General features: G+C 36.8%; 1 protein-coding gene across 1 annotated transcript; it reads right to left on the reverse strand.

Moving 5' to 3' along the window:
* Positions 1-597: 597 nt before the first annotated feature.
* Positions 598-25,688, reverse strand: APIP (APAF1 interacting protein). Its single transcript, XM_069469806.1, has 7 exons — positions 25,531-25,688; positions 12,670-12,770; positions 7,481-7,529; positions 6,171-6,288; positions 5,722-5,857; positions 1,691-1,858; positions 598-1,121 (listed from the first exon to the last, which is right to left on the reverse strand). The coding sequence occupies exons 1-7, from the start codon at positions 25,585-25,587 to the stop codon at positions 1,022-1,024; spliced, it is 729 nt and encodes a 242-aa protein (XP_069325907.1). The 5' UTR covers positions 25,588-25,688; the 3' UTR covers positions 598-1,021.
* Positions 25,689-25,745: the final 57 nt, after the last annotated feature.

The raw sequence follows: 25,745 nt of genomic DNA on the forward strand, positions 1-25,745 counted from the left end.
GCTGTGCGCAGGTGCCGAGTAAATGGCTTAACGAGGTTCGTTGCCAGGTGTGTATGACTGAGGGAGCAAAACACAGGGGGCTAGGATGTTTGTAATGAAGTGGTGCAAATATTGGGCCACTATGCTTTACTAAGGCACGAAGCAAGAAAACGAAAGGAGTAACAGATAATGAAAAATGGTGAGATCAAGAGATTGGGAGTCTGGATGAGGTTAAAGAATTGTTGCAGTGAAAGATCTGGGGAAAATGAGCTCAGAATGTTAGAAGATGGTGATCTGAGACGTGGGCATATGAGATTAACATTTTGGAGACGGTGCATTATTGATTTTCTCCCCCAATTAAAAAAAGCATTAATCAAATAAAGCCTTTATGATTAAGATGATGTTGCTTTTGGCTACACTTACAAAGCACTTTCTGATTACATCACTGGTTTGGTCAGGGTTTGTTAGGTTAGGAGAGTTTGAATTGATAACACCTCACGTGAATTTCACAACTGACCCCAATATAAAATGAGTGCCCTATGTTACATTATAGGGGAAACACTAAAGCTTATAAAGGAAATCTGTAAAATTGTTTAGACATCAACATTGAGGGATAGATTTGGCCTTAATGTTTCAGATAAATTTTATGATACCAATATTAAAACAAGAAAGTGTTCATTCCATGATTAAGTGGAAGTTTTCCAATAAATTTTATCATCACCAGCAGCTTTAAAGATTAAGAGGAATCCTGAGAGTAGATATAAAAAAGAAATTAAGTTAAAGACAAATATTTTGCTGTTAAGGGTTTAAAAATAAACACAAAAAATATTGAGTATAAAATTTTTATTCCACTGCCCAATCACTTAAAATTAAGAATATAAGCAAATACCATCCAATGTCAGAAGAGATTCATGGTGACCATTTGCAGTATGTAGTGACAAATATTAGCATGGAAATTTTCAGTTCATTTAAAAAAATAGCCAAGTTTCACTTAATATTTAAGTTTAGCTTCATCTGTGTATATAATTAAACTTCCTTTGACTTATACAATTCCATTTTCTCCAACTGGGAGCTGTGTAGGATCGAGTCCCACTTTTTTCATTGTTACGGCAATATCAAACAAATAGTCATAACACTCACACCTGTAAAAGAAAAACACAAAAAGAACTGAAGGTGTTTACTGAAACAGAGTTCTCCAGTCCTAAACAATCACATTGTGCCTCTCCGTCCAGTGAACTCTGCTTTGTTCCTAGTGGATTTTTCCCCTGAATTCTAGGCCAAAATTTTCTTACTTTGCTCCCACATTTTTAAAACACGGAAAGCAATCATATTGAATCATGCAACCAAATTATATACTTCTCAGGAAATAAAAGGGAGTTTAAAATATACTACTTACATAAATTTATATCTTTTTACTATGTGCCACTTTTTGAAATAAAACTTATGTCATTTGGGATCTGTGTCTCCTTCTTCTATCAAAGTCCATAGAGCCTTGCCAAATAATACTCATCCAATAAATACTTCTTAAGGAATGAATGCAAAATAAAAATAAAATATCTAGAACTACTAACAATAAACTACTTAAATATAAACCAATTGACCAATAAAACATAAAAAAGCATACTTCATTTTAAATCATAAAACATATCTCATTCTCTTTCACATCTAGAGTGTGATAACTTGACCCAAATGTTCTTTGAGTTACACTTACATGGTTTTAGCCTTTTCCCACGTTTCTCCCCACACATACACTCCATGACGTCGGACTAGTACTGCACAAGAGTCAGGGTATTCATTCATTGCATGAGCCATTCGATCTTTGAGGTCTTTCTCCTCAGGTGTATTCTCAACAATGGGTACTACTAACATATCATCGTATCTGTAAGACAAAATGAGCCATTTTTTCCAATTAAAACAAATAAAGGCATTCATATTTATACAATATGTAATTTTTTCAAGTAACCAGTTAGACATTCTCTTTATATCTGGAAAGCCACTCTAAATTATGAACAAGATGTTGCATGTTATTCTGTGTATCTTGCCTAAACATATCTATCAAAAGATACCTTGGGAATTTGGCAGGCATTGTTCTAATCTTAAGTATAATTGGCAGAAATTTGTATAGCATACCAAAACCTAACAAAGAAATCATCAAGATCATACAAGCATTTCCTTGAAGCAGGGACAATCATAATATTTTTAACAGGAGATGAGAGACGATAGATTTCAAAATCAGAATCGTAGAAAGGAATAAAAACTGAATTACATATTAAGTAAGAATTTCCCAATCATACAAAATTATAATATTTCATCTCTACAGGATTCCAGATTGTCTTGGATAAGGCAAATCAATAAATCTAAGTGTGGTTTGTGGCACTAATTAACAAGAACCTTCTAGAAATAACTACTAAAGGTATGATAATACTTTCCGAGCATTCTCAAATCTGTAGCATTAGAACAACTTTTACTTCATTCTCAGGAAATACATGTGATAAAATCAGAATGTAATAATATTTAAACAAATAAGTTACTGGCAAAATTAAGTCTATTCTTGAGGTCATAACCAATCAAAACTCAGATAATTTTTCCTTTTTACATGAATTTCTCTTGCACTGTTAATGTAATATCTACCTCTATAGTGCTGAAACTTTAAAGTATTCAGAAATTGCTACTTTAGGCAGGCAGAGACTAAGTAGCTGTCATGTGATAAATAACTTGGCCAACCATTATCATTAAGAGTATGCAGCTGCCCCTTATTTCATCTAAGTAAAACAGAGGTAATTACAAAATATCCTTAAATATGGAAGGAATGAATTGCTAGTCCCAAATCTTTCCTAATATTGGCCAGGAGAAACACAAACTTATATTTTCTTCTAGCACACACTGAATGATAAGAAATATTTCCAGCTGCGAAATAATTTCACAGCAAAGTAAGACCTGAAAGCGAATTCAAGCCAATCCTTCCATTTTACAGACAGGATAATGATCCTGACAAGTTAAATGAGAAACAGAGCCAGGGAAGTCCTTGACCATCAAGCAGCATTGCTTTCTCTACACCATAGGCATGTTGCTTCCAAAAGGAAAGACATTTATACATGTTAAGCTCCCCTGGTAAGAACTAGTGCAGTCATGTGCCACATAACCACCTTTCTGTCAACAACGAACTGCAAATACAATGGTGCCTCATAAGATCGTAATGGAGCTGAAAAATTCCTATCACCTACTGACCCTATAGCCATTTAAGGTCACAGCATAACACAGTACTCACATGTTTGTGGTGATGCTGGTGTAAACAAACCTACTGCGCTGCCAGTTGTATACAAGTCTAATTCATACAATTATGTACAGTACATAATACTTAATAATAAATGACTATGTTATTGGTTTATGTATATACTATATTTTTTATTAGAGTATACTCCATACATATATGAAAGTTATATACATATAAGTTAAGTTAAAAAGTTATATATATAGAAGAAACAGTCTCAGGCAGGTCTTTCAGGAGGTATTCCAGAAGGCACTGTTATCATAGGAGATGACAGTCCATGCATGTTATCACCCCTGAAGACCTTCCAGTGGGACAAGATGTGGAGGTGGAAGACAGTGATATTGATAACCTTAACCCTGTGTAGGCCTAGATTAATGTGTATATTTTTATCTCCACTTTTAATAAAAAAGTTGAAAAAGTCAAAAAAAATTTTAAATTTTAAAAATAGAAAAAAGCTTGTAGAATAAAGATACAAAGAAAGATTTTTTTGTATAGCTGTACAATGTGTGTTTTAAGGTAAATGTTATTACAAGAGTCAAAAAGTAAAAAAATATTTAAAGTTTATAAAGTAAAAAAGTTACAGTAAGCTAAGGTTAATTTATTACTGAAGAAAAAATGTTTTAAATAAATTTAGTGTAGCCTAAATGTGTAGTGTTTATAAAGTCAATAGTAGTATATAGTGATGTCCTAGGCCTCCACATTTACTCACCACTCACTGACTCGCCCAGAGCAACTTCCAGTCCTGGAAGCGCCATTCATGGTAAGTGCCCTATACAAGTGTACCACTTTTTATCTTTCATATTGTATTTTTACTGAACCTTCTCTATGTTTTAGATACACAAATACTTGTCACTGTGTTACAACTGCCTACAGTATTCAGTGCAGTAACATGCTGTATAGGTTTGCAGCCTGGGAGCAGTAGGCTGTACCATATAGCCTAGGAGTGTAGTAAGTAGCCTATCCCATTTAGGTTTGTGTAAGTGAAGTCCATGATGTTCGCGCAAGGACAAAATCACCTAAGGATGCAGTCCTCACAAGGCATCTCTATTGTGAAGTGACACATGAGTGTATTTAAAGGAAAAGAAACTAGAGAATATTAAACCTCTATCCTTTCTTACTTCATTCAACTTTCATTGACCTTGTTTTGATTAGACTGTTAGGATTCTCTCCAAAATCAGAAAAATATCACTCCCTCCTAAGCTGTGATAATGACCCTGTTACTCATTTCTCAGCTAGACTCCAACAGAATTGCAAAGTGCATCTTACGAATGTTTTTATTCTTCAAATTCTGAAACATTCAAAATAATATAAAACATGTGTTACGCATAACAAACGGAATCTTTTCATTCATGTCCTTCTTTTCCACAAAATCCTAAAGGCTATTATGCTTCCTCCACCTCTCTTTTTCCCTGTTTCCAGAAAAATAGGTTCTTCTGACCTATTTTGATTTCTTCACCAAAGTAATCAAATGCATATGGTGATAGCACCCACATTGCCTCCCCTTCAAGACCCAGATATGGAAAAAGTAACATGGGGCTATACTCTCTTTAGTATGTACACTTTTCATAATTTAAATATTTAACTTTTGTAAAGAGGTGTTTACAAAAGCACTGAGGAATGCTTTAGGCACACAATAAATATTAACTGAAATCAAATTATTTTCTCAGCACACTAGCTTAAACATGTATGCTCTATTACATGCAGTAACAATATGATATTGCCGTAAGAATGCTTTAGCAGAACTGGCACCCTTTTCCTCTAAATAAGCAAGGCACGGTAGAAACAGGCCCTTTAGGAAATTAAGAAAGGTGAAGTCTCAGGAATGAGAATGCTAATAAACTCAAATTAAATGCTAAGCACTGAGAATATGTTTCTTCATGCAATTATTTTCTAGATTTAAGAAGAATTACTACACTTTTGTGGGCTGGTGGATTTATTTAAATTTATCTAGAAGGTCACTGTTCCATACTTACTATCCATATTAACTTTCACACTGAAAAATTCTAAAAATATAGAGATTTACTTAATTAAAATTAGAAAACTTTTATAAATACACCAATATTCCAGAAATACTAAGTTAAATAAACAGAAAGTCTAAACGTTAGTCACGGTTCAAACCTCCCAAAGACAAAGTGAAGGGGAGGAGAGCTTGCTCTTTGGGTGCCCTCAATATAGAAAATAATCTCTCCTTCTCTATAGAAATCTCAGCCAAGATTTTTTTCAGTTTACTTAAACAAACACTTCATTATTCCTATTGCTAATAATTTACCATGTCTGGGGTAGGGGAGGAGGGAAGCCATCTGATTTGTGTCATGAGAATAGATCTGGAAGTGTAATATTAAGTGGGGTATTACTTAATACAGATGCCACAGCACCTCGTTATACATACAAAAAGATCAGTATCCTATTTATCAAAGAGAAGGAAAAATTCTTTTCAAATTATTTAAGCAAAAGAAAAGAAAAGAAAATACCTATAATACCCTCCTGAGGTGCATTTCCTTATTCCTTTTATCATCTCCTGATGTGTAATTTTAAACTCCCGTCCTGGAAAGAGAAGGGTGGCCATGACAGCAGCTTTAGAGTGGGTGTGAATCACTGCGCCTGCTCCTGAGGGAGGAAGAAGAAAGTCACAGGCTCGATGAAGACCAGATGATAACTTTTAAAGAAAATAGTTTATTTCCACATATTTTTATGGTTATGGATTTATTTTTCCTGGCATGGACTAATAAGTTGGTGGTGGGTAAGAAGTTAAATGGAATAATAATGGACCTTCCTCATAGGCTGATGTGAGAACTGAATGAGTTAATGCATTTAAAGTTCTTGCACATAGTAGGTACTCAAGCAATGTTAACTAAAATAATAGTTAACACTAAAGTCTACTCTGCAAATATTCTTTATGTTGAATACATTTTCTGCATACCTCTCATAGTGTAAGCATTCATGAAAAGAGGAGTACACTGGCTTTTTTTTAGCTTCTTAGATGGTGAAGGTCCACTTATGTCCTTCTCATTTATATCACAAACAAACATGTCTTCAGGCTATTCAGAGGGGGAAAATGAGAAAAACAAAGTTTATATAATACAATATCAATATAGATATGATCAATACATAGAAATGCCCCTTTTCTTGTATGTGTGTGCAGTATATATATAGTATATGCACACATACAGAGTGCTAATATATATGTATATATACTTAACTCACATTTTAAACATTCATATAATCATAGTTTCTCAAAGTAGTTTTAGCAATTTTGAGAAATAAAAAATGTTTTCTACTAACAAAAATATTCTTGAAAGTCTAAAAAATCATCTTCCCTTAGGATTTGAAGAAAAAAATTGATATGGAACATTAATATGTATGTAATGATTTTGCTGTCATTTCATTAATTTAGCTTCTCAACTATGCCCTGTAATTTCACAGTTATATTTCAGAAAGACTATATATAGAAACCAAGATTCCCAATGAGTGTTACAATTTTTCCCCCCACATTTTGAGAAAAAATTTAGAGTAAAATCTTCTTATCCCCTGAGAACAACTGGTACTCAGAAGGTAAATTGCAATAAGGTATATTCTTCTTAAAGATTTAAGGAATTACGTAGAGCTGCAGGTGTTTCTTAGTATCGCATGTGTATTTCTGACTTGTAACTTTCATTTGTCAGGGTTTATTTGAAACTACAATATAAATGTCTTATTAATAAAGCAGCTTTTCTTTTCTTTTTTTTTTTTTTTTGCCTTAGACAAAGTATTGTATATTTGTTTTAACTAGATTTTGGGTTTTATTCCAGCATTAATACAGAATAGGACTTCTCAAAATTTAAAATAAAGCTTCTAACTTGAAATTGGAATAGCTTTGCTATTATGAAATAGGAATCATTTTGTTCCATCTGAGACCATCAATCTGATGACTCCACTAGCCTAATAATGTTACAAGGTTGCAAAGTTATAATCACTCCTTATTATGATTTAAGATTACACTATTCACTTTTGCCCTCCACAGATTGAATGAGATTTCAAAACATTCATTGGTTGTATGGAGGGTATTTACCACCTTAAAAAAACATTTAATAGTTACTCAACAAATATTTGTTGGTTTGTTATTTAAATTGTCACAATATAACCAACCTTCAAAACTAACATTTTCTTTTAAAATTAATTCCACTTCACAACACAATAGTTACATACAAAAGATAAGACATTTGGGTTTAAGAAGAATCCCTTTAACCATACCTGAATTCGTTCCTTTTGCACTCCTGAAGGAGCAATGTAGATTTCATTGCTGGTAACACAAAATATAGAAATTGGTATTTATTTAACTAATTTCCTGCTTTTGCACAAAGAAAAGTATATCTTTGCAGTCCAATCTTTTTTTTTTTTTTTTTTTTGAGACAGAGTCTCACTATGTTGGCCAGGCTAGAGTGCCGTGGCATCAGCCCAGCTCACAGCAACCTCAAACTCCTGGGCTCAAGCGATCCTCCGGCCTCAGCCTCCTGAGTGGCTGGGACTACAGGCATGCGCCACCATGCCCAGCTAAGTTTTTCTACATATTTTTAGTTGTCCGGTTAATTTCTTTCTATTTTTTAGTAGAGATGGGGTCTCACTCTTGCTCAGGCTGGTCTCGAACTTCTGACCTCGAGTGATCCTCCTGCCTCGGCCTCCCAGTGCAGTCCAATCATTAATGCTCTTTATAAATCAAGCCATACAAATAGCTACTTGATTTAATTACAGATTTAGGCTGCATAGAAAGAATGCCAAACTACTTTAATGCCTTTGTGATGTTGGTGGCACAGTAAAATGCTGGTAGTTGCTTTTATCTCCCATGTTTTCATATATGTTTATTTCTTTTTAAGGTGCAAAATCAATGGTAACCAGGCTCCTATCTAGTTAGGGGAAATAAAAAATCTGAATACATCTGTAAGCACTAATAAGTAGAGTTTATCCTATTATATGTGAAATAACTTTATTTGAAAATCTGACCAGGGGAAAATATGCTCAAAAGAGTATATTTCTGTCATGCAAAGAATCAGGTTTAACTTTATTGTTTAAAATGTTCTTATTATAAACCATGAAGTTCAGAGACCTCTGCTGGACAGTTTATTAAATTACAGCATTAACACTAAGCTACTTTTTGGACAGAATCCTATGCTTCCTATTTGAAAAGCACATGTCTCTTGGAAAATATTTGGTAATAAAGCTAAAACAATTGCAAAAAGTAAAAAAATATAAGAAGAATGACTACATGTGGAGATCTCTTTGCTACAGGATATTGTGCTAAGGGAGATGCTAAGATGCTACACTACCATTTACCACAAGGTGCTCTCAAATTTGACTTGGAAATTAATTTTAAAATCTTCTCTAAATTCTCTCCACACTCAACAGAGGTTCCTTGGTTCACTTATCAGTTTCAGTTGCTGCCAGAGAGAATTAAAGATCTGCCACACATATGCAAACCAAAAAAATGCCAGCACCTGCACGCCATAGCTTCTGCTACCAAGGCATGGACATAGTGAACAAATACCAAATGTCTCACAGTGAAAATGAGGATGATGGCCTACACCAAGCTGTCAAAGCAGGGTTACTAATAAACCTGTAGGCTTGGAACTGATAAAAATCTAAGGTGAAATGAAAGTCTCTGCAGGGTTTCGTTGGCGAAGTCTAGAAAATAAATGCCTGATAATGTGAGTGAAATCCAGTGCACGCTAAGCTGCATGCAGGTACTCGCTTTCATGAAGTGGCTATCGTTTTAAAGCTCTGCTATGTAAGGATAGCACAGAGGGACATTCTTCTGGAAACAGTGGGTATGGGTTGGGGTCATACCGTTAAAAAGGGCCCTTTACAAATACCAGCAATTGAAATCTTGTGCCTAGTATAACACAGAAGATACTCTAGAATCATGGATGGTATAAAGTCCACTCACCTCCACAGGTAAGTGGACTTGTAGGCCACTTGTGGGGAGAAATTTATGCAGTCCTGGGAAAAGACTCAAATAAAGTACCAAATAGTCTGCTAGTAAATAAACCCATTTATAAAGTAGGAAAACCAAGGATATTTGTTTTGTTTATTCAGGCGATTTGGTATGCTAAGTCTGTTTTTATTACTGCCTTTGTAAAATGAAAATCAATTTAGACTTTGATCAACTTTGGGTAATTAAAAGATTAAAAATTGGGGAAAAAAAGATTAGTTAAATACATCTAGAAAAATATATTTACACCTACAAAGAGATATCCGGATAAAAATACAAAGATGACAAAGCTTTTATTTTAAGAGGGAAACATGCCAAAGAGCAAAGTGAAGTATTACCTTGGTGCTGTAAGCCACAAACAAAAGGCATTTTGAATTTCAAGGTATTAATACATTTCTCTGTACTCCCTACTCTTTCACTGTGTGGTAAACAAGGGCCAAAACCCAAGAGTTCATAATATACCTATGTTCAGTTGCTTCTATCTTTACTTTCTGGACGAAAAAATTTATATCTTACTATGCCTCAATTATCTTGCCTAGAATACGGGTTTATTAACTGTATTTTAATAGTGTGCAACAGAATTAGTGTCTCTGACACGTACAATATATTACACTGTGAAAATAGGAAATGTTACGTTTGAATGGTAGGGATCCTATGTAAACACAATGGCTTCTGAACATCCTGGAATTGCCTTGATTACTGTCATTTTCTTGGTCCTCTATTTCCTTCTTCTGATTTAACTCATATGTGTGTTAAGCTGTCTTTTATATACATCTTTTGGTACCACACATTAAAATTATCAGCTAGAGTAGTATCAGCCAAACCCTGGAATTAGAAAATCATTTTGTATTCCCAAAGAGTTTATTGTTAGCATTGTTTTGAAAACATAATTTTTTGGGTTTGTACTTCATTCCAGATTAACTTGCCCTAAGCTTCAGACTAAGAAAACCTAACTTTCACTAACAACATGAGAATAATATTGCTGATAAAGCTATTAATGTGAGCTTATGAAATCATTTAAATATTAGGGAAAAAATTCAATATTTTACTACAAAATACTCATTTTACTTTGTAAAGCACAAATTTAAAAAGATTCCAAATACAGTGCCATAAAACTGGCTCTTTCCATCCATGGCCTCCAGGAGGAGCTCCTCACTCATTAAGAAGTTAAGCAGAAAGCATTTTACAGGATTCAACTTTCCTACAAACTGAATGTAGTGCTATAAAAGCCATTTAATTTTAAAAGATACGCCAATGAGTGAGTGGTTTATAGTGACCACACACAACAGCAGTGTACAGATTAGTAAAATTCTGCTAGAAAGAACGTAACCCTTCATATCTTTTTGATCAAAAAAATTCCCTCAAGTTCTGCATTCTCCTATTTTTAACTGTTGTGGTTTTTTTTTAAGAGGGAGTTAGAAATGGTTATTTTAGCTCAGTTTGGTAGAAAACCCTATTTTGTACATACAAAAACTATTTGTGCATATGCAAATAGAAAGCAGTTAACTAAAGGCAACATTTAGAATATGATTTATTCATAATTAATACAGTTAGGAAACCAGATTACTGGCACTCAACTTCTAAGTGGATAACGAAACAGGAATAAACGTTATCATAGAGTTTGCTGTGAACAGGCCAACTTGAAAGTTCTTGCAAAATAATCTGAAAGCTTGCACAATGCTGAATTTACACTCTAGCAACTGGGTCGACGTAAAGAGGAGGCACGGATTGATGTCCTGATCTATGTGGAACACGACCTTATATCCATAACTGTGCTAGTTGTTGACTAAGGCATTCCTTGTCATTTCCCACTGTTTAATGATTATTTTATGAGTTACTTAGTAATTTTAAACAGATGAAATTACAATGGCATCGTATTGTGGTATGCCATAAAATCCCTTTTGTCCAAATTGTTCTGATTATATTTTACATTCCATTCCTTACTATGCAATATGGCCTCCTTAGGGCCATAAATATTTTAATTTTTTTTTAAAGAAAGATAATTAGGATAAAGAAATCAAACATCACTCAGTTTAACACTCAGCCTGCAGACAATGATATTCCTAAAACATTTCAGGAGGAAAAACATTAATCCTATTTCAGAAACCCTTGAGAGACGAGTGTTTACTGCAGCACAATTCACAATTGCAAAGATGTGGAAACAACCCAAATGCCCATCAATTCGTAAGTGGATTAACGAAATGTGGTATACCATGGAATACTACTCAGTCATGAAGAAGGATGACTTAATGCCTTTTGCAACAATTTGGAGGGAACTGGCGACCATTATCCTAAGTGAAGCATATAAAGAAAGACAAACACGACATGTATTCGCTATTAAATTGGAACTGATGAGCACACATGCATAGAGGGGAGAAATCTCAAGGAGATCAAGCAGGGGCGGAAGGGGAAGGAGAGGATGGGCAAAAACCTACCTAACGGGTACAGTGAACACTATCTGGGTGATGGGCACACTTTTAACCCTGATTTGAGCATTACAAAAGCGATCCATGTAACCAAAACCATTTGTACCCTCATAATACTTTGAAATTAAAAAAAAAATTTTGAGATGAAAAATTCTAAGAACTTTTTAGCATGCAAGAATTTTAAACAAAGAAGATAACTAAAGAAATCATATAGTCCAACCTAACACTGTCCAGTAGAAATATAATACAAGTTACATATGTAATTTAAAATTCTCTATATAGCATATCTCAATGTGGATACTAAATTTTCATTAGTTGATATGCAATCCTACCAAAACAATATATTTGTCTTAGCAGAAAAAAAAGAAACCCTTGAGAGAATGAAATTCCACAATCTTTATTTCCATAGTTAGTAAGTTACTTTTCACTAACACTAATTTATGTTATTTCTTTATCTTCTTGAATGGATGACACTGAATAAATCTAATAAACAATTAAATACCATTTATTCTTTCTGTTTCAACCTAAGTCCAGTATCTCGTTTTGTTCTCTGAGGAATACAGACTAGAGGTATCCACTAATAATGATGCATGTGCTTAGAAAGGCATATTGCCTTTCTTTTGACTTGATCAAATAAAATTTTTAGCATTTTTAATGGTTAGTAATCTGTATTTGTGACTTTAAAATATGTTTCTGAACCTCTGAAACAAATTCTGTTTATGTAGAGAGGATCCTTTATAATTCCAGGCATATATATATACTTGGCAGCATGTTATTTAACTCTGGTACTCCAAAAATTGAGGACCAAATTATTCTAATTATAAATTGTGGTTCTTAAATACTTACGTATTTATTTTATCTGCAAGTTCTGCACACTGCTTCCATTCAGTTATGCAAATGTCCACTTGGAAACTAAATACCTTCGGTATCACATAAAACTGATTATCAGTTTCTCTAGACATAATGAGTTAGGCTTTCTGTGGTCTACTCATATGAAGAATTAGCAGTAATAAAATCTGCCAGAAACTTACCCATGCTTCAAGCTAATTCCCCCTCCAGTTCCAGTGACCCAGCCCAAATGGTAAAACTGTTTGCAAAGTTCTGGAATCAGGTATCTTGGATGTTCCTTGTCCTTAAAAAGAAGATAATGATTTTTTAAATAGACATTATTTTATCAAGTAACTGTTCCAGCTAACATTTCTAATGAGAAACCAATTTAAGGAAGTTTGAGAAAATTTACCATAGAGAGGGTCCAGTGAGAAAGAAAATTATTACAAATATTTTGTTTTTAATGTTTAGAAAGTAGATCTACTACATTATTTGGCAACCTAGGGTTATTCAATATAGGGCCATACTGTCCAACACTAAGGAACAGGCTGCAAGAACAAGGTGGGCAAATGCCCAGTATACCATTATCATAAGGTGTCTATTGAAGTGGCAGAAAGAAAACAGAATCTGATGCTGAAGGAACAGTCTATCCAGAAAATTTTTTACACAAAACACAGTATTCAATTAAGACTTAATGATATAGATATAGGATAGTTATATGTTCAACACACACTCTGTTACCAAAAGCTTGACACTTGTCCCCAAGGCTGCATCTGAAGAATGAGGACAAGTGGTTTGAGGAGAAGGAAAGAGAAGTTTATTAATTTGCCGCAAATGAGGAGGATGGAGACTTCTGTCTAAAATTATCATCATCCTAATAGTAAGCAGAAATACAGAGCTTTTAAAGGGTGAGTTCTCACCTTTAGGCAATTGTTTAACTACAACTGATGATTTTGATCATTCTATCTCTGTCCTATTTCTGCTGAAGATAATCCCGTGACCTCTGCCCATCTGGGAGGCCCACCTGGACCTCCAGGATCTCTGCCCTGCCCAGACTGGACTGGCAGTTCCCTGAGTCATTGCCTGTAGCACAAAGAACAAAAGACTTTTCCCTGTCCCTCCCAACCACTGGCCTGAGACAGGAATGTAGGCTTCAGTTTCCAAAAAGAGTGAGTGAGGTTTTAAAGAGACAGAAAATATTTCTGTTGGGTTTTTTTTAGGCCATTCTCTGTTGCGTATTCCCCACTGTCAACCGTTTCCCTTCCGTATCTATGGGAGGAGGGCTGACTACTCTGTAACAACTCTATGTGTTGGTTCCATTTTATTTTTATCCCAAAAGTGTCCTTTTCCCCATAGTGATTTTATTGTTTTCTCTTATTACAAAAGCATTATATATTCATTGTATAAAATCAAATAAAAAACACTCAAAAACAACCCCAATTAATACTTGCTAAACACATTTCTGTGACGGTATGTTTATGAGTGTGTGTGTGTTTGTGTGTGTGTGTGTGTGTGTGTATAAATACCAACATCAACATAAAGCCTTATTTTTATATAAGTCCAATGTTTACTTCTTTAGGAAAAAAACACACCAAATTTTCCCCTGCTTTTTTTAGTTTAAATTAATGAAAACAAAAATAATAAAGAAGAAATACAATAAATTCCATTTTTGGCAGTATGATATACAACTCTTACCTTGAAAACAAGTAAAAAGACTGAATAACTTAGATTTCAAAATAAACTGCTGAACTGGCAAGAAAAAGTAAGGTTTCACAGGGTCCATAAAAGAAAGAGAGTGAGACTCCTCGGAGGGACTGAACTCCAAAGCCAGAGTTTTCCTGAAGGTATTGCAAAACTCTGGTGACCACGAGCTTCAATTCTGACAGTTATGCAAGCCACTAAATCCATGAGATAAAAACCCAGGACTTGCTCAAAATGATGGCATTTAAGAGACAATTGCCACATAAGCTTGAGACACCAACAGGCTATAGCCTCAAGGTAAAGGCAAATAAAAATACACTCAGTGTGGAGAAAGGTACAGCAGAAAGCCTGCCTTTATTGATCTTGGCACTGGGTAAAGGGGAAAAAACACCTTTGAGTCCAAAGAGGAATTATTATTTGACAGATTGAACTCTCAGCTAACTTAACCTCAAATTATGGTGTTTTTCCAAATTTACTGTTAATGTTCTACATATACATTTTATTTTAGGTAAATATTATGAATGATGATAGATGGAGCAACCTTCAAGGTATAAAATTAGGAACATGGGAACCTAGAAATTTTTAAAAGTTCCTATTCAACAGAAGCTTGGAGTTAACAGACAAAGTTAAATCCACCTTACCCCATTTATTGCTTATATGACTTTGGGTCTCAATTTACTCATCCTTAAAATTAGAATGCTGTGAGGATTAAAATGAAATCCAGTGGATGTGAAGCACCTAGCACAATATATGACGCAGTCAATGTTAGTTTTAAAGAGTTAATATTTCTTGAATTAAAATAATAAAACCATGTTGGTATTTCTTATATCTGTCCTTAGGAAATCTAGCCAAAATTATCCATGCCCCATATAATTTGCTATTTCCTTTTTTAGGATATAAATGATATTTTAATTATATCTTAAAGTACAGCTAATGGGAAGACTCCTGCAGTTTTCCAATCCTTAAAACCATCAATTTGCAAAGCAAATTGCAAACATTATGGAAAATGGTCTATTATTATGGGTCTCCCCTTTCCTTTTGTCTTTTCCAGCACTGAGGTATTATAGCAATTAGCCAGCTTCATGCTACAGGAATAACAATGATAAGGCAGCTGCTGTTAATAAATTTTCAATCATTCAGACCCACAAAATTACAACTGCAAAAAAAATAATCACTTAGCAGGCACCAACAGAGATACATTTGGTGAAAATGCAGTCATTTAAACTGTCCAAAAGAAAGTTGGTATTAGAATATACATTTTAACAAGAATTGACAAGAAGGAAAGGTTTAGTTAGTATCTAGTTCTCTCCTGAATGTCAATATAATACCACTTGTCTACTATTGTTAGATCTGGTTTTCAATTAGAATAAGAATTTTGAAGTATGTATCTAAACATCCATTATAATTAACCACTTATAGAAGAGGTTCTATAGGGAGGAAGGAACATATTTAACAACATTTTATAAATATTAAAAACATTAAAGTCTAGAAAGTTTTTGAGTCAGTACTTTATTTTTCTAATTTTTCAATCTAGGTATTTTAAGAAAAGCAGCCCTGCTTGTCACTGAGATACCTACTCATAGCCAACAATGGCTCTAATCCCTGTCCCCACATTTTCCTCCAATTTAAGCAAATACAGGCATATATTACTCAGATAAAGGTTTTCTTGGGAGACTCTCATATGAATGTAAAATAAACATATATCAAAAATATTATTTAATTCATCAGTTAATGTGGAAACCAGTAAGATGCTCCACCTAGTTCAAGAGAGAATTCAAAACACACACATATATATAAATAAGCAGGATTCCTGACTTTATAAATAAAGCAAAATTGGGCAATATCCATAGGGTAATAATAAATTGAATCTCCATTGAACACAACCTGCATTTCTATGAATAATCATCTGCATTACTGTCAATATTCTACAATTTAAGAGTTGTAAAATAGTTTAAAGATACCCAGTGAGTAATCTTTTTTGCGCATTTCAACGTCTTTCACAATTTTTCCCCGACACTAACCTCAGGAAGGAACTGAATGCACGCACAGCAAAGATGTCAGGATTTTCTCAGTCTTTGGTCTTTGTTTCTGCACATCTGTTTCACCCTCCCCTCTGAGCATATTGGTTTTCTTCACTTAAATGCCCTTCTCCTTTCTATTAAATATTTTCACCACACTTAAAACCTCTCCTCTTCTTCCTTTTTCTTCTTGTTATTGGTCAAGTGTTGACTAGAAATCAGAAGCCATGGAGCCTAGTTTCAGCTTTGAGGCCCGCTAGCTGGGGCCCTAAGGCAAGTCAGTGACACTTTCTACGTATCTGTGTCCTTACATCAATAATTTGGATCAGTGATCTCCAGACTTCTGAATTTCAAGGCCAACAGTGTTTTCTATATTGGTATTTCTTACATGTGTCTTAAATGAAGGGTGGTGGGAGTATGTTGGACAGGTGAAGAAAAGAAAGGGCATTTCAGAGAGAACTCTCAGTGGTTAGAAATGGTTATAAATTAGGTTCTGGGGGATGGAGGCAGAAGGGAGGCAGAGTATAAAGGATCTTTACGCTTTGGGACTGTATCTTATAGATGACTGAAAACCACTGAGGAGTTGGAAATAGCAGAGGACATGATCAGATTTTGTTTCTGAAACATTTCTACAGTAGCAGTGAGAGAAGAAGCTGAAGGGTGGTGACCAAGAAAGCAAAAGCCCACCCCAGCAGAGAGGCTGCTGACAGAGTTAAAAACGAAATTGGAAGGAGAGATGGTGGAGATAGGTTTGGGAGGTATTTGAAAGTTAAACAGAAAGAAAGGACTTTGGGTAAGAAAATTGAAGGAGAAAGGAAAACTTCAAAGACTCTCAAGTTTTTGGCTGGCTGAGTAGCTCAGTGGATAGTGACACCACTCACTGGGATGTCGGTCAGAAATATTGACCGAGTGCTTACTGTGTGCAGAGCACTCTTCTAGGCCCTGGCAATTTAGCCATGAATGAGACAAAGTTCCAGCCTTAAAAAAGTAAATAAGAATAAACTGCAGTAGTGGTAAGAAAGAAACAAAGACGGGGCTTAGGGAAAAATAGTGGGGATCAACTTTGATTAAGGTGGTCAAGAAAGGCCTCTCTGAGCAGGTGGCATTTAATCTCAGACCTCAAGGATGTGAAAAAACCACAGTGTGATGAATGCGTGTGCACATGCAAGGTGTGCGTCAGGGAGAGGCAAGTACTCCAGGCAGAGCAAACAGGAGGTGGGAAGGCCCTGGAGTGAGCAAGTGCTGACAGGCAGGAGACCAGCTGGCTAGAGCAGAGCGATGAAGTGCTGAGAATGGCAAAAGATAAATTTGTAAGGGCCAGATCATGGAGGGACCTGAAAGCCATGCTGATAACAGTCCTAACAGAAAGGAACTGATTCATGGTAAGAGAGACAGGGAGAGGAAGAGAAATAACTACAGAAGGTGAGAGGGCCTGGAGATCCTGCTCTAGCGGAGGAACTGGGCTTCATCCACTTCATAAAATGAGAAAAAGCTGGGTTCATGTCCAGGCAAATCTGTAGTATTTTTGTGATAGGCAGGCGAGAGGTTCATATCTAATGACTTCTATTTTCTTAAGTATAAACAGAGTCATCAGATGAATGAGACTATGGGGACAGGGTATGACAGCCTTGACAAGAGAATTAAAGGTGTAAAATGGTCATCTCAGGAATTAGGAAAGTGAACTACTAGGGAAACAGGAGAGGGTTGTTGGACAGCAGTAAGTGCCGATTTGGTTGCAATCACGAATGTGAAGTGAGGCCGGGCAACATAGTTACGAAATACTCTCCAGCAACGCTCAGCTGCTCGGTGCAGCCACAGAGATGATGGGTAGCAGGGTTCATTCTGACTAACGGTTTTGCTAAGCCAACCATATTTGTAAATTAGGTCAACCAGGACCTTAAGTAACAAATGTTTCAAAAACAGATTAGCTGTGGAAGCCAGATGGCAGTGGGCGTCACTCACTTTCATTTAGAAGTGAATGAAACTTGGAGGCATGGAATTCTAATGACTCTTTGAATAGCACTGCTGTAAAGAAGGACTGGACAGGGCAATAGAAGGGGAAACTAGTTAATAAAGACAGTTTTCAGTCTATTACGTGCTAAGGGTAAAATTGGGGAATAAGGGAGAGATTAAAGGCAGAGGAGATCAAAAGTCTAAAAGGTCAGTCTTTATAGAGACAAATAAATTGGAATTAGGAAAACAAGGAAGTATCTGCCTTAGGAAGAAGGGAAGATGCAGGTAAATATGCAGTCATACCATTGGTAACGACAACTGCTAACATTTATTGTTTATTTTGTGCCAGGCATTCTTCTAAAGGCTTTATGTGGACTATTAACTTTATCCTTGTATCAATCCTATTATACTAATAAAGATTAAGTAACTTGTCCAAGGCTGCCAAGATAGCAAGTGACAGAGTCAGACAGTCTGTTTCTAGATCGCTAGTCCTTAATCTTTATTTACATTATACTGCAGGTGGGAAGAGGAAGAAATTAAAGTTGAGGAGTTCACACCTTTCATTTTGTGTGTGATTTTGGAGGCAAGGTCATCTTCAAAACAGCCTTGAGGTAGAAGATGAGGTGAGATGGGGAATGTGAAAGGAAGCTTCCCCGAGGTCTACCATGTGGTGCTCAGGGGCTACCTGCGGTAGGACACCAGAATATTTTGTAGAGACACCAATTCATACAGTTGAGTGATCCTTCCATCCCTTGGGAATGGTTCTCAGCAAGTAAAGGCAATTATTTGTAACACAGTGTAGAGGATCCTTTGATAGTGGGTACACGGAGGGAACTACAGGAACAAAAAAGAAAAATCCCTCACCCAAGAAAAGGTGAGATGAAGGCGCAGAGGCTGGGCAGGGAAGGCTACAACGATGGGAATGGGATGCTAGAGTAAGGAGGAGGCAAAGATAAACAGCACTGATTGAGGTCAAGGAAGACAGAGGGCGGGGTACTGGATGGCCTAGTGTTGTGGTTGTATCAAAGAACAAATATTTATTCAGGGTCAACATATATAGGACACTGTGATAGGTAAGGTAAACTTTAAAAAAATAGAAATAGCGCCTACCTGGCTCTTCTCCCCAACTAAGCAGAACTCCCTAAAGGGAAGGGAACAGGCTCTTGATATAGATACACTCACCACAGTGCTCTGCTCAATAAACATTAGTTGAACTAAGATCGTATCTCTTACATTAAGAAAAGTCCTGTATCAGAGGTTACAAATTGGTATCCTGTGGACAAAATCAGACTCACAGGAAGTAGCTTATTTGGTCTACACAGTGCTTAGAAAGACTCTGTGCCCACATTTTAAAATTAAGAGATTACATACAAAATCCAAGTTTCTAGTTTCCCTTAAGAACACCGAAGTAGATAATGGACCCATACTCCTATACAGCAACAGAAGTGAGTGCTGGGTAGTGCTTAAGAAAGGACATATGCTGGCTCTAGTACCTTCTTTTTGGTTTCCATCTCTAAAACCGGGCCAATATAAATGCCAGATTCTCCATAAAGCCTTCCATGAATCACTGTTTGAAATTAACTTCCCCTCCTTCTGCACTTGCAAAATATTTTATCCTTCTCTTAGGGAACTTAGTCCTCTTCCCTCCCCTCCCTCACCATCCAATGCCCAGTATTGGTATATAGTATATTAATTACTGGAATGCATTTACAACTGCCTAAGTTCCTCAAGGGCAGGCACAGTGACTTATCCATGTCTGCGTTTTTCAGAGCTTAGACTTTGTTAATATATAGTTTCTGAGTAAATGCTTTCTGTTTTAGGAAATCCCCTTTGACTTTTGTTGATGTTAGAAACATTAAGTTCAAGAGCCAGAAATCAGGAAGTGGAAGTTTAATTTCAGAACTGTAAAACTAGTTTAGAGTTTACTACTAAAAGCTGAGTTTAATCTGAACATAATATACTCAGTGCCTGAAGAATCTTTAGAATACTAGAAGAAAGTCTATGAAACATAAATCACTGGGAATGTTACAGCAAAGGACAATAAAATAATATTATTGAAAGGGCTATAGAGGGAGGCAAATAATATAAGTTCAGAAGAGGCTGTCTGTCAAGGAAAGAGCGATAAATACACAGGTCTCAAGAGGGAAGGTTTTGGTGAGCAAGTCTTCCAAATCTTATCTCTAATCCAGCTCTCTTTCCTAGCTTTAGAGCCATCGATACAACTACCCAGTTTATATAGTACCACACACTGAGCATGTCCCTCAAACTCAACATGTCCACAAAATGCCCATCATAAACTGCTTCTCCCTCCTGTGTTCTCTTTTTGGTAGGCCACCAGGCCCCAATCACTCCATCAGAACCCTAAAAATAATTTTTGATTCCTTCTCTCACTACGCACTTCTAATCAATAGCCAAGTCCTCCTGATTTTACTGTCTAAATTCCTCACGTAGGCCATAGCTTTCTAGTTTGCCTCCAAGCATCTAGTCTTTAACTCTAGCCAGCAACCCCCATGCTTAGTCATCTTTCTGATTATCTCATTGCCTTTAGTATAAAAGTTTGCATTTCTAGGATTGGCTTAGAAGGCTCTACAGGTTTGGTCCTAGCTTTCCTCTTCAGTCTTATCTCTTCCCCAGTCCCTGCCCCCTACTTTATGTTCCAATAACACCAAACTTCTCTTCGTAGGGGAATGCACCACATCCTTGTCTCTAAGCCTTTGTATATGCCACTTCCTCTACTTGGAAAATTCTTACTTTTCATTTCATATGGTTATGTCATCCTGATCCTTTAGACCTCAGTTGATACCTTCATTTTCTCCTGAGGCATTCTCTAACCCATTCAAGTTTGTACTCCTATGGCACCCTGAACTTTGCCATCAGAGTACTATGTCATATCGTCATACTGTCCTGGTCTCTTTACTTATTTCTATCTCCCATTATGCAGCATGCCCTATGTAAGAAGGAATCAGATGTAGCTTGCACTACGTTAAATCCACAATGCCAGGCACATAGTAGGCACACACTAAATATTTATCGAGTTAATCACTTATAACTGAATGCTCCCCTTCCTTAAGGCTACAGAGACTGTCTCTTTCAATTGTCCACATCCCCCCCAAAACCATACTGAAATTTTATGACTTCTTAAAACTTTTCTGATTGTTCTTTTTATTTATTTGTGCAAAACCAGACAAACGCAAATGTCTAGAGGGGCTCATGCTCAGTGCATATGCAAATCTAGTGAGTAGCAGAAGCTGGGGTAACCTGGCCAGCACATTCCCTGGTAATGGGGGTGCTCATTAGCACAATCCAGATTTCGGGAAGGAATAAGGGGCCAATGCTACCACATTCTGAAGTTTTAAAAGCTGAAATTATTCTGAATTTTGAAGTGTTGGCTCAAATTTTCCATGAACTTTGAGTGGTGCAAACAAAACATGCCTGTCTTAAGTTGTCTGTGGGCCATGTTTGGTTTATGAATCAGTTTATTCTCAGGTCCCTTGACTAGGCTTTCTTTGATGCTCATTTAAGTGACATTTTATGGGAGAATGAACACCTGAGCTACTGAAACATCTTAGTAATGATTCTACTAACAGGTTGCTTTTACATTCTTCATTCTCCATACACACCTGCCTTGAAATGATCTCTAATTATCTGTCCCATATCAAAGATCTTTCTTCCCATCCAGTCTTGCCAATCTAGCATTCTATCCTCAGAGTCGTCTTTGCTCATTTGGGGAAAGTCACTTATTCAAACTGTTACAGTCTGAGTTTTCGCCGAAAAATCATTAATCTGCCATTTTGCTTCTGTAAAACCTGGTTGCTCCTGCTTGCTACCCCCAACACAGAAATTCCTAAGTGACTACAACACCCATGTTCTGCGTAAGATGATTACAGCCCCCACGTTTTGCGTGAAGCTGTTACAACACTCATGTTTTGCGTGAACAAGATATGGCCCAGAGCCCAAACTGCCCAGATCCTGTTACACCAAAGATAGGAAAATAACATAATGCTTACTCAAGGCTTTTTGTACATGTGCTTGTTCTGTCTTAGTAATTGTCCACCCACAAACTTCCAATATAAAAACTTTCTGTTTCAAAGGCTCACGGCTGCTTTCTGTGCCGCTTTTGGGCGGCGCAGAGGGTAGTCGCTGGCCAGCTAATAAAGACTCCTGATTTGGCTCAATTCGGTCTTTAGGTGGTCATTTCTCGCGTCTCAGACCATAACAAAATAAGATAATGGTTGAAAAATGTTTAGCAATAAAATGTCTCAAGAGTTATTACTTTTATAATTGGGATCTTCAGCTCTAAGAAACAATAGGAGGAACAAGGGAGTTAATTTTAGAGGGCATTCCCTGCCTCTTAAGCAGGTTTATCACACTGTATTACCACTATTCTCCTAGTTCTCCTGTAGACCTTAGGCCAGAGGTGGGGAACCTGTGGCCTTCTAGGTCCTTAACTGAATCCAAATTTTACAGAACAAATCCTTTTATTTTTATTACTACATTTTTGTTTGTCTTTTACGTTTCATTCGTAAAGTTAACGTATTTAAAATACCAAAGTATAAAATAAATTTCAACAAAATAATCCTCCCAGATTGATAGGCATAATTAGGACATTAGTAAGCCATAAGGTCTAAATTAAAGGCTGCTACTCTCATCATTTAGTTCTAACTTCCCCCGCGTGACTGGTGCCACTATCACACAAGGCTGGCTGGTAAGAGTTTACGGGGGTGGAGTATGCCAGTTTTATTAGCTTTTGACAACAGTGCACTGTGTTTCTGTTTGAAGTGGAGTTTGTGAATAGTTGTACAGCTCAACAGTATTTTTTAATTCTGTCTGCTTAACAGCCCATCATGTCAAAGAAGACCAAGAGAATACTGAAGAAAAAACAGACTTTTTAATGAGGATTGGGAATTGCAATATTATCTTGTTTCTGTGAAAGATAAGATGATTTGCTTCCTTTCTGATACTGCAATAATATTAAAGAAATTCAATGCTCATCAGCATTATAACACCCATAAGGACCACAAATATTTTAAATTAGAGGGAGAAATGTAAAATGTTGCATTGCAGAAATTAAAAGATAAAAAGCAAAAGCAAAGAATTCTTTCAAGCAGCAATAAGACCTGGAAATAATGCCACTGAAGCAACTTATAAAGGAGCTTATATGCCCAGGAAAAAAGGGAAGCCATTCAGTAATGTAGAAATTGTGAAGAATGCATTGTCGAAGTTGTAGGATGGTTAGACCCTGGTAACATATCAAAGTACAAACAACTGCTTCTTTCAAGGAGAACCATAACTGACTGGCAGCATGAATTGGCCTCCAACTTAACATAACAACTTATTGCAATACTTCAAAAGGAAAATAAATATTATTCAATTGCTTTGGATGAATCAACTGATACTACTGACTCTGCCTAGGTTTTATACTTCATTCAGGTCATAATAGAAGATTTTCTTTGCTACAAACAGTTACTTTGGGCACTCTTGCAAACAGAACACAGGGAATGGGTATTTTCAACAACCTTCAAGATAAATGTGAAGTTGGACTGAATCTGGTAAATTTAGTGAGTGTAGGTACAGATAGTACACCTTCCATGACAGGAAAACATGAAGGGTTTATTGCACAGATAAAGTATTAACAGATACAGGTGCTCTTATTTCTTCTCATTGTATCTTGCATCAGCAAAATCTTGGTGCTAAAGCTACTATTTTAAGTGACACCTGGCAAAAAGTTGCAAGTATTGTTAAGCATATTCATGCAAATGCAACACAGCATCATCAGTTCCCTAACATGGTAAAGCTGAACGATGAGGTATTCGGTGTGGATTTGCCATATCATTCTAAAGTGCATTAGCTATCGCAAGGACATGGGTTAGCCAAAATTTTATCTCTGTGAGAACAGATAAGTAAATTTTATGAAGCACAGAATCAGCAATGTGAATGATTGAAAGATTTCTATAGGAATGCAGCATTTCTGTGTGATATCATGTCAAGTCAAAATGACTTGAATATTTCTTTGCAAGGTAAAACTAAGTCTATATATGATATGTGGCAAAAAATCCAAGCATTTTGAAAACAGCTATCTTTTTTCAAAACACTTCTTACTCAAAAGGAAATTGGATGAACATTTTCCCCAATTAGCAAAGGTCACTGATGAGCAAGATGATACATGCGAATCTGAAGAATTCAGATATTTGAAGAATATGCAACTGTTATAGACCTATTAATTGGAGAATACAATGAAAGTTCACTGACTTTGAGAATAGCAACATCACACTCAAATTAGCATTTCGGCCTCACCTAGTTGGTATCACCAAGGCACCTAAAGAACTACAGATGGAATTGATTGAGCTCTTGGTAGATGACATGTTAAAGTCATTGTTTGATGCTAAAAAAGATCCAGTTGAAATATGGAAAAATGCAGAATACCCATGCTTTTGGCAACATGTCTGAAAAACGCTTTCTTGCTTTTCAACCACTTATTGCTGTGAATCCACATTCTCCTACCTAACCTAAATCAAGACACATTTAAGGTCACAAATGACTGATAGGCATTTAGAGGATCAACTGAAACTGAGGACCTCCATGCTGTAAGCAAACATTCAAATGCTTTCCAGCAAAAAGCAGACACAACAAAGTCAGTAAAAGGTTAGCTTTAAAATTAACCAAGTTTTCATTTTTTGAAATTATTAAGTAGTTAGATTTCTACAAAATAATGTACTTTTTAAGTATATCTAATTGAAGTTTCTTGAATGAGGCCTTAGAGCTAAATTAAAGAGGCCTTCCAATATGAAAAGGTTCCTCACCCCTGCCTTAGGCCATTATCTCTGTCACCCGTATAAGGGTAGGAGGTGTTCCATAAAACTGTTGGTGTGTAGGCAGCCTGAGGGTAGATCTCCTTGACTTCTGCTTAAGGAAGAATCGTTCCCATGATCATCCATCCCATAATCAGTCTAAACTGAGGTAGGCAAGGAGCAACTGCTCAAAGCAAAAGTGACGGCTACTGAGACAGCTCCTGTGGGCAAACGCTTCCTGAGTGCCTTCTGCGTGCCCACAGTCGAGCTGGTCGCCAGGGCGTAGGAAATAAGCTCGAGGAGCTCAGTCCTGGCTCCAGTTTCACTCCAGTGCTTCACAATTCCTGCTCTGGCCTGTCTGCCCACTTAAGTCACCCAAATGCTCTCCTCCGTTATTCGTCCTTTTTCGACGTTTGGTGGCCGGCTTCCGCCGTCGGAGCGCCCAGCTTCCGCAGACGAAGGCCGCGGGGCTCGGGGTCGCGTGCGGACCCGCTCGAAGCCCCAACCCGTGATCACGCGCCGGGCCTGCGTCGAGCTCCCGCCCTCGTGCCCCGCTAGCGCCTCGCCTCCCAGGAATACCGGGCAGCGGCGGCCCCGCCCCTACCTGCGCGCCGCATTGCTGGGCGCAACAGTCCCCCTCTGGAGCGTCGCAGCCAGACATGGCCCAGACAAGGGGTATCCGCAGCTTCCAATCTTCAGCCTAGGCTAATGCGACAGAGCCTCAAGTGCAGACAGGCGGCACCGAAGGCAGCCCGGGGGCGGGCGCACAGGGCGGAAGGCGGGGCCTGGGAGGGCCTAGCTGGCTAGGTAGGATAAACG

Source organism: Eulemur rufifrons, chromosome 6 (genome assembly GCF_041146395.1).
Source record: "Eulemur rufifrons isolate Redbay chromosome 6, OSU_ERuf_1, whole genome shotgun sequence".
In the NCBI taxonomy this organism is placed as follows: Eukaryota; Metazoa; Chordata; class Mammalia; order Primates; family Lemuridae; genus Eulemur; species Eulemur rufifrons.

Excerpts from the sequence above, each read along its gene's own strand:
- APIP (XM_069469806.1), bottom strand. The coding sequence starts at position 25,587 with ATGTCTGGCTGCGACGCTCCAGAGGGGGACTGTTGCGCCCAGCAATGC. Across the intron at positions 5,858-6,170 it reads GAATGCTTACACTATGAGAG|GAGCAGGCGCAGTGATTCAC; the intron begins GTATGCAGAAAA and ends TTCCTCCCTCAG. Across the intron at positions 1,122-1,690 it reads TGGGAAAAGGCTAAAACCAT|GTGTGAGTGTTATGACTATT; the intron begins GTAAGTGTAACT and ends TTTCTTTTACAG.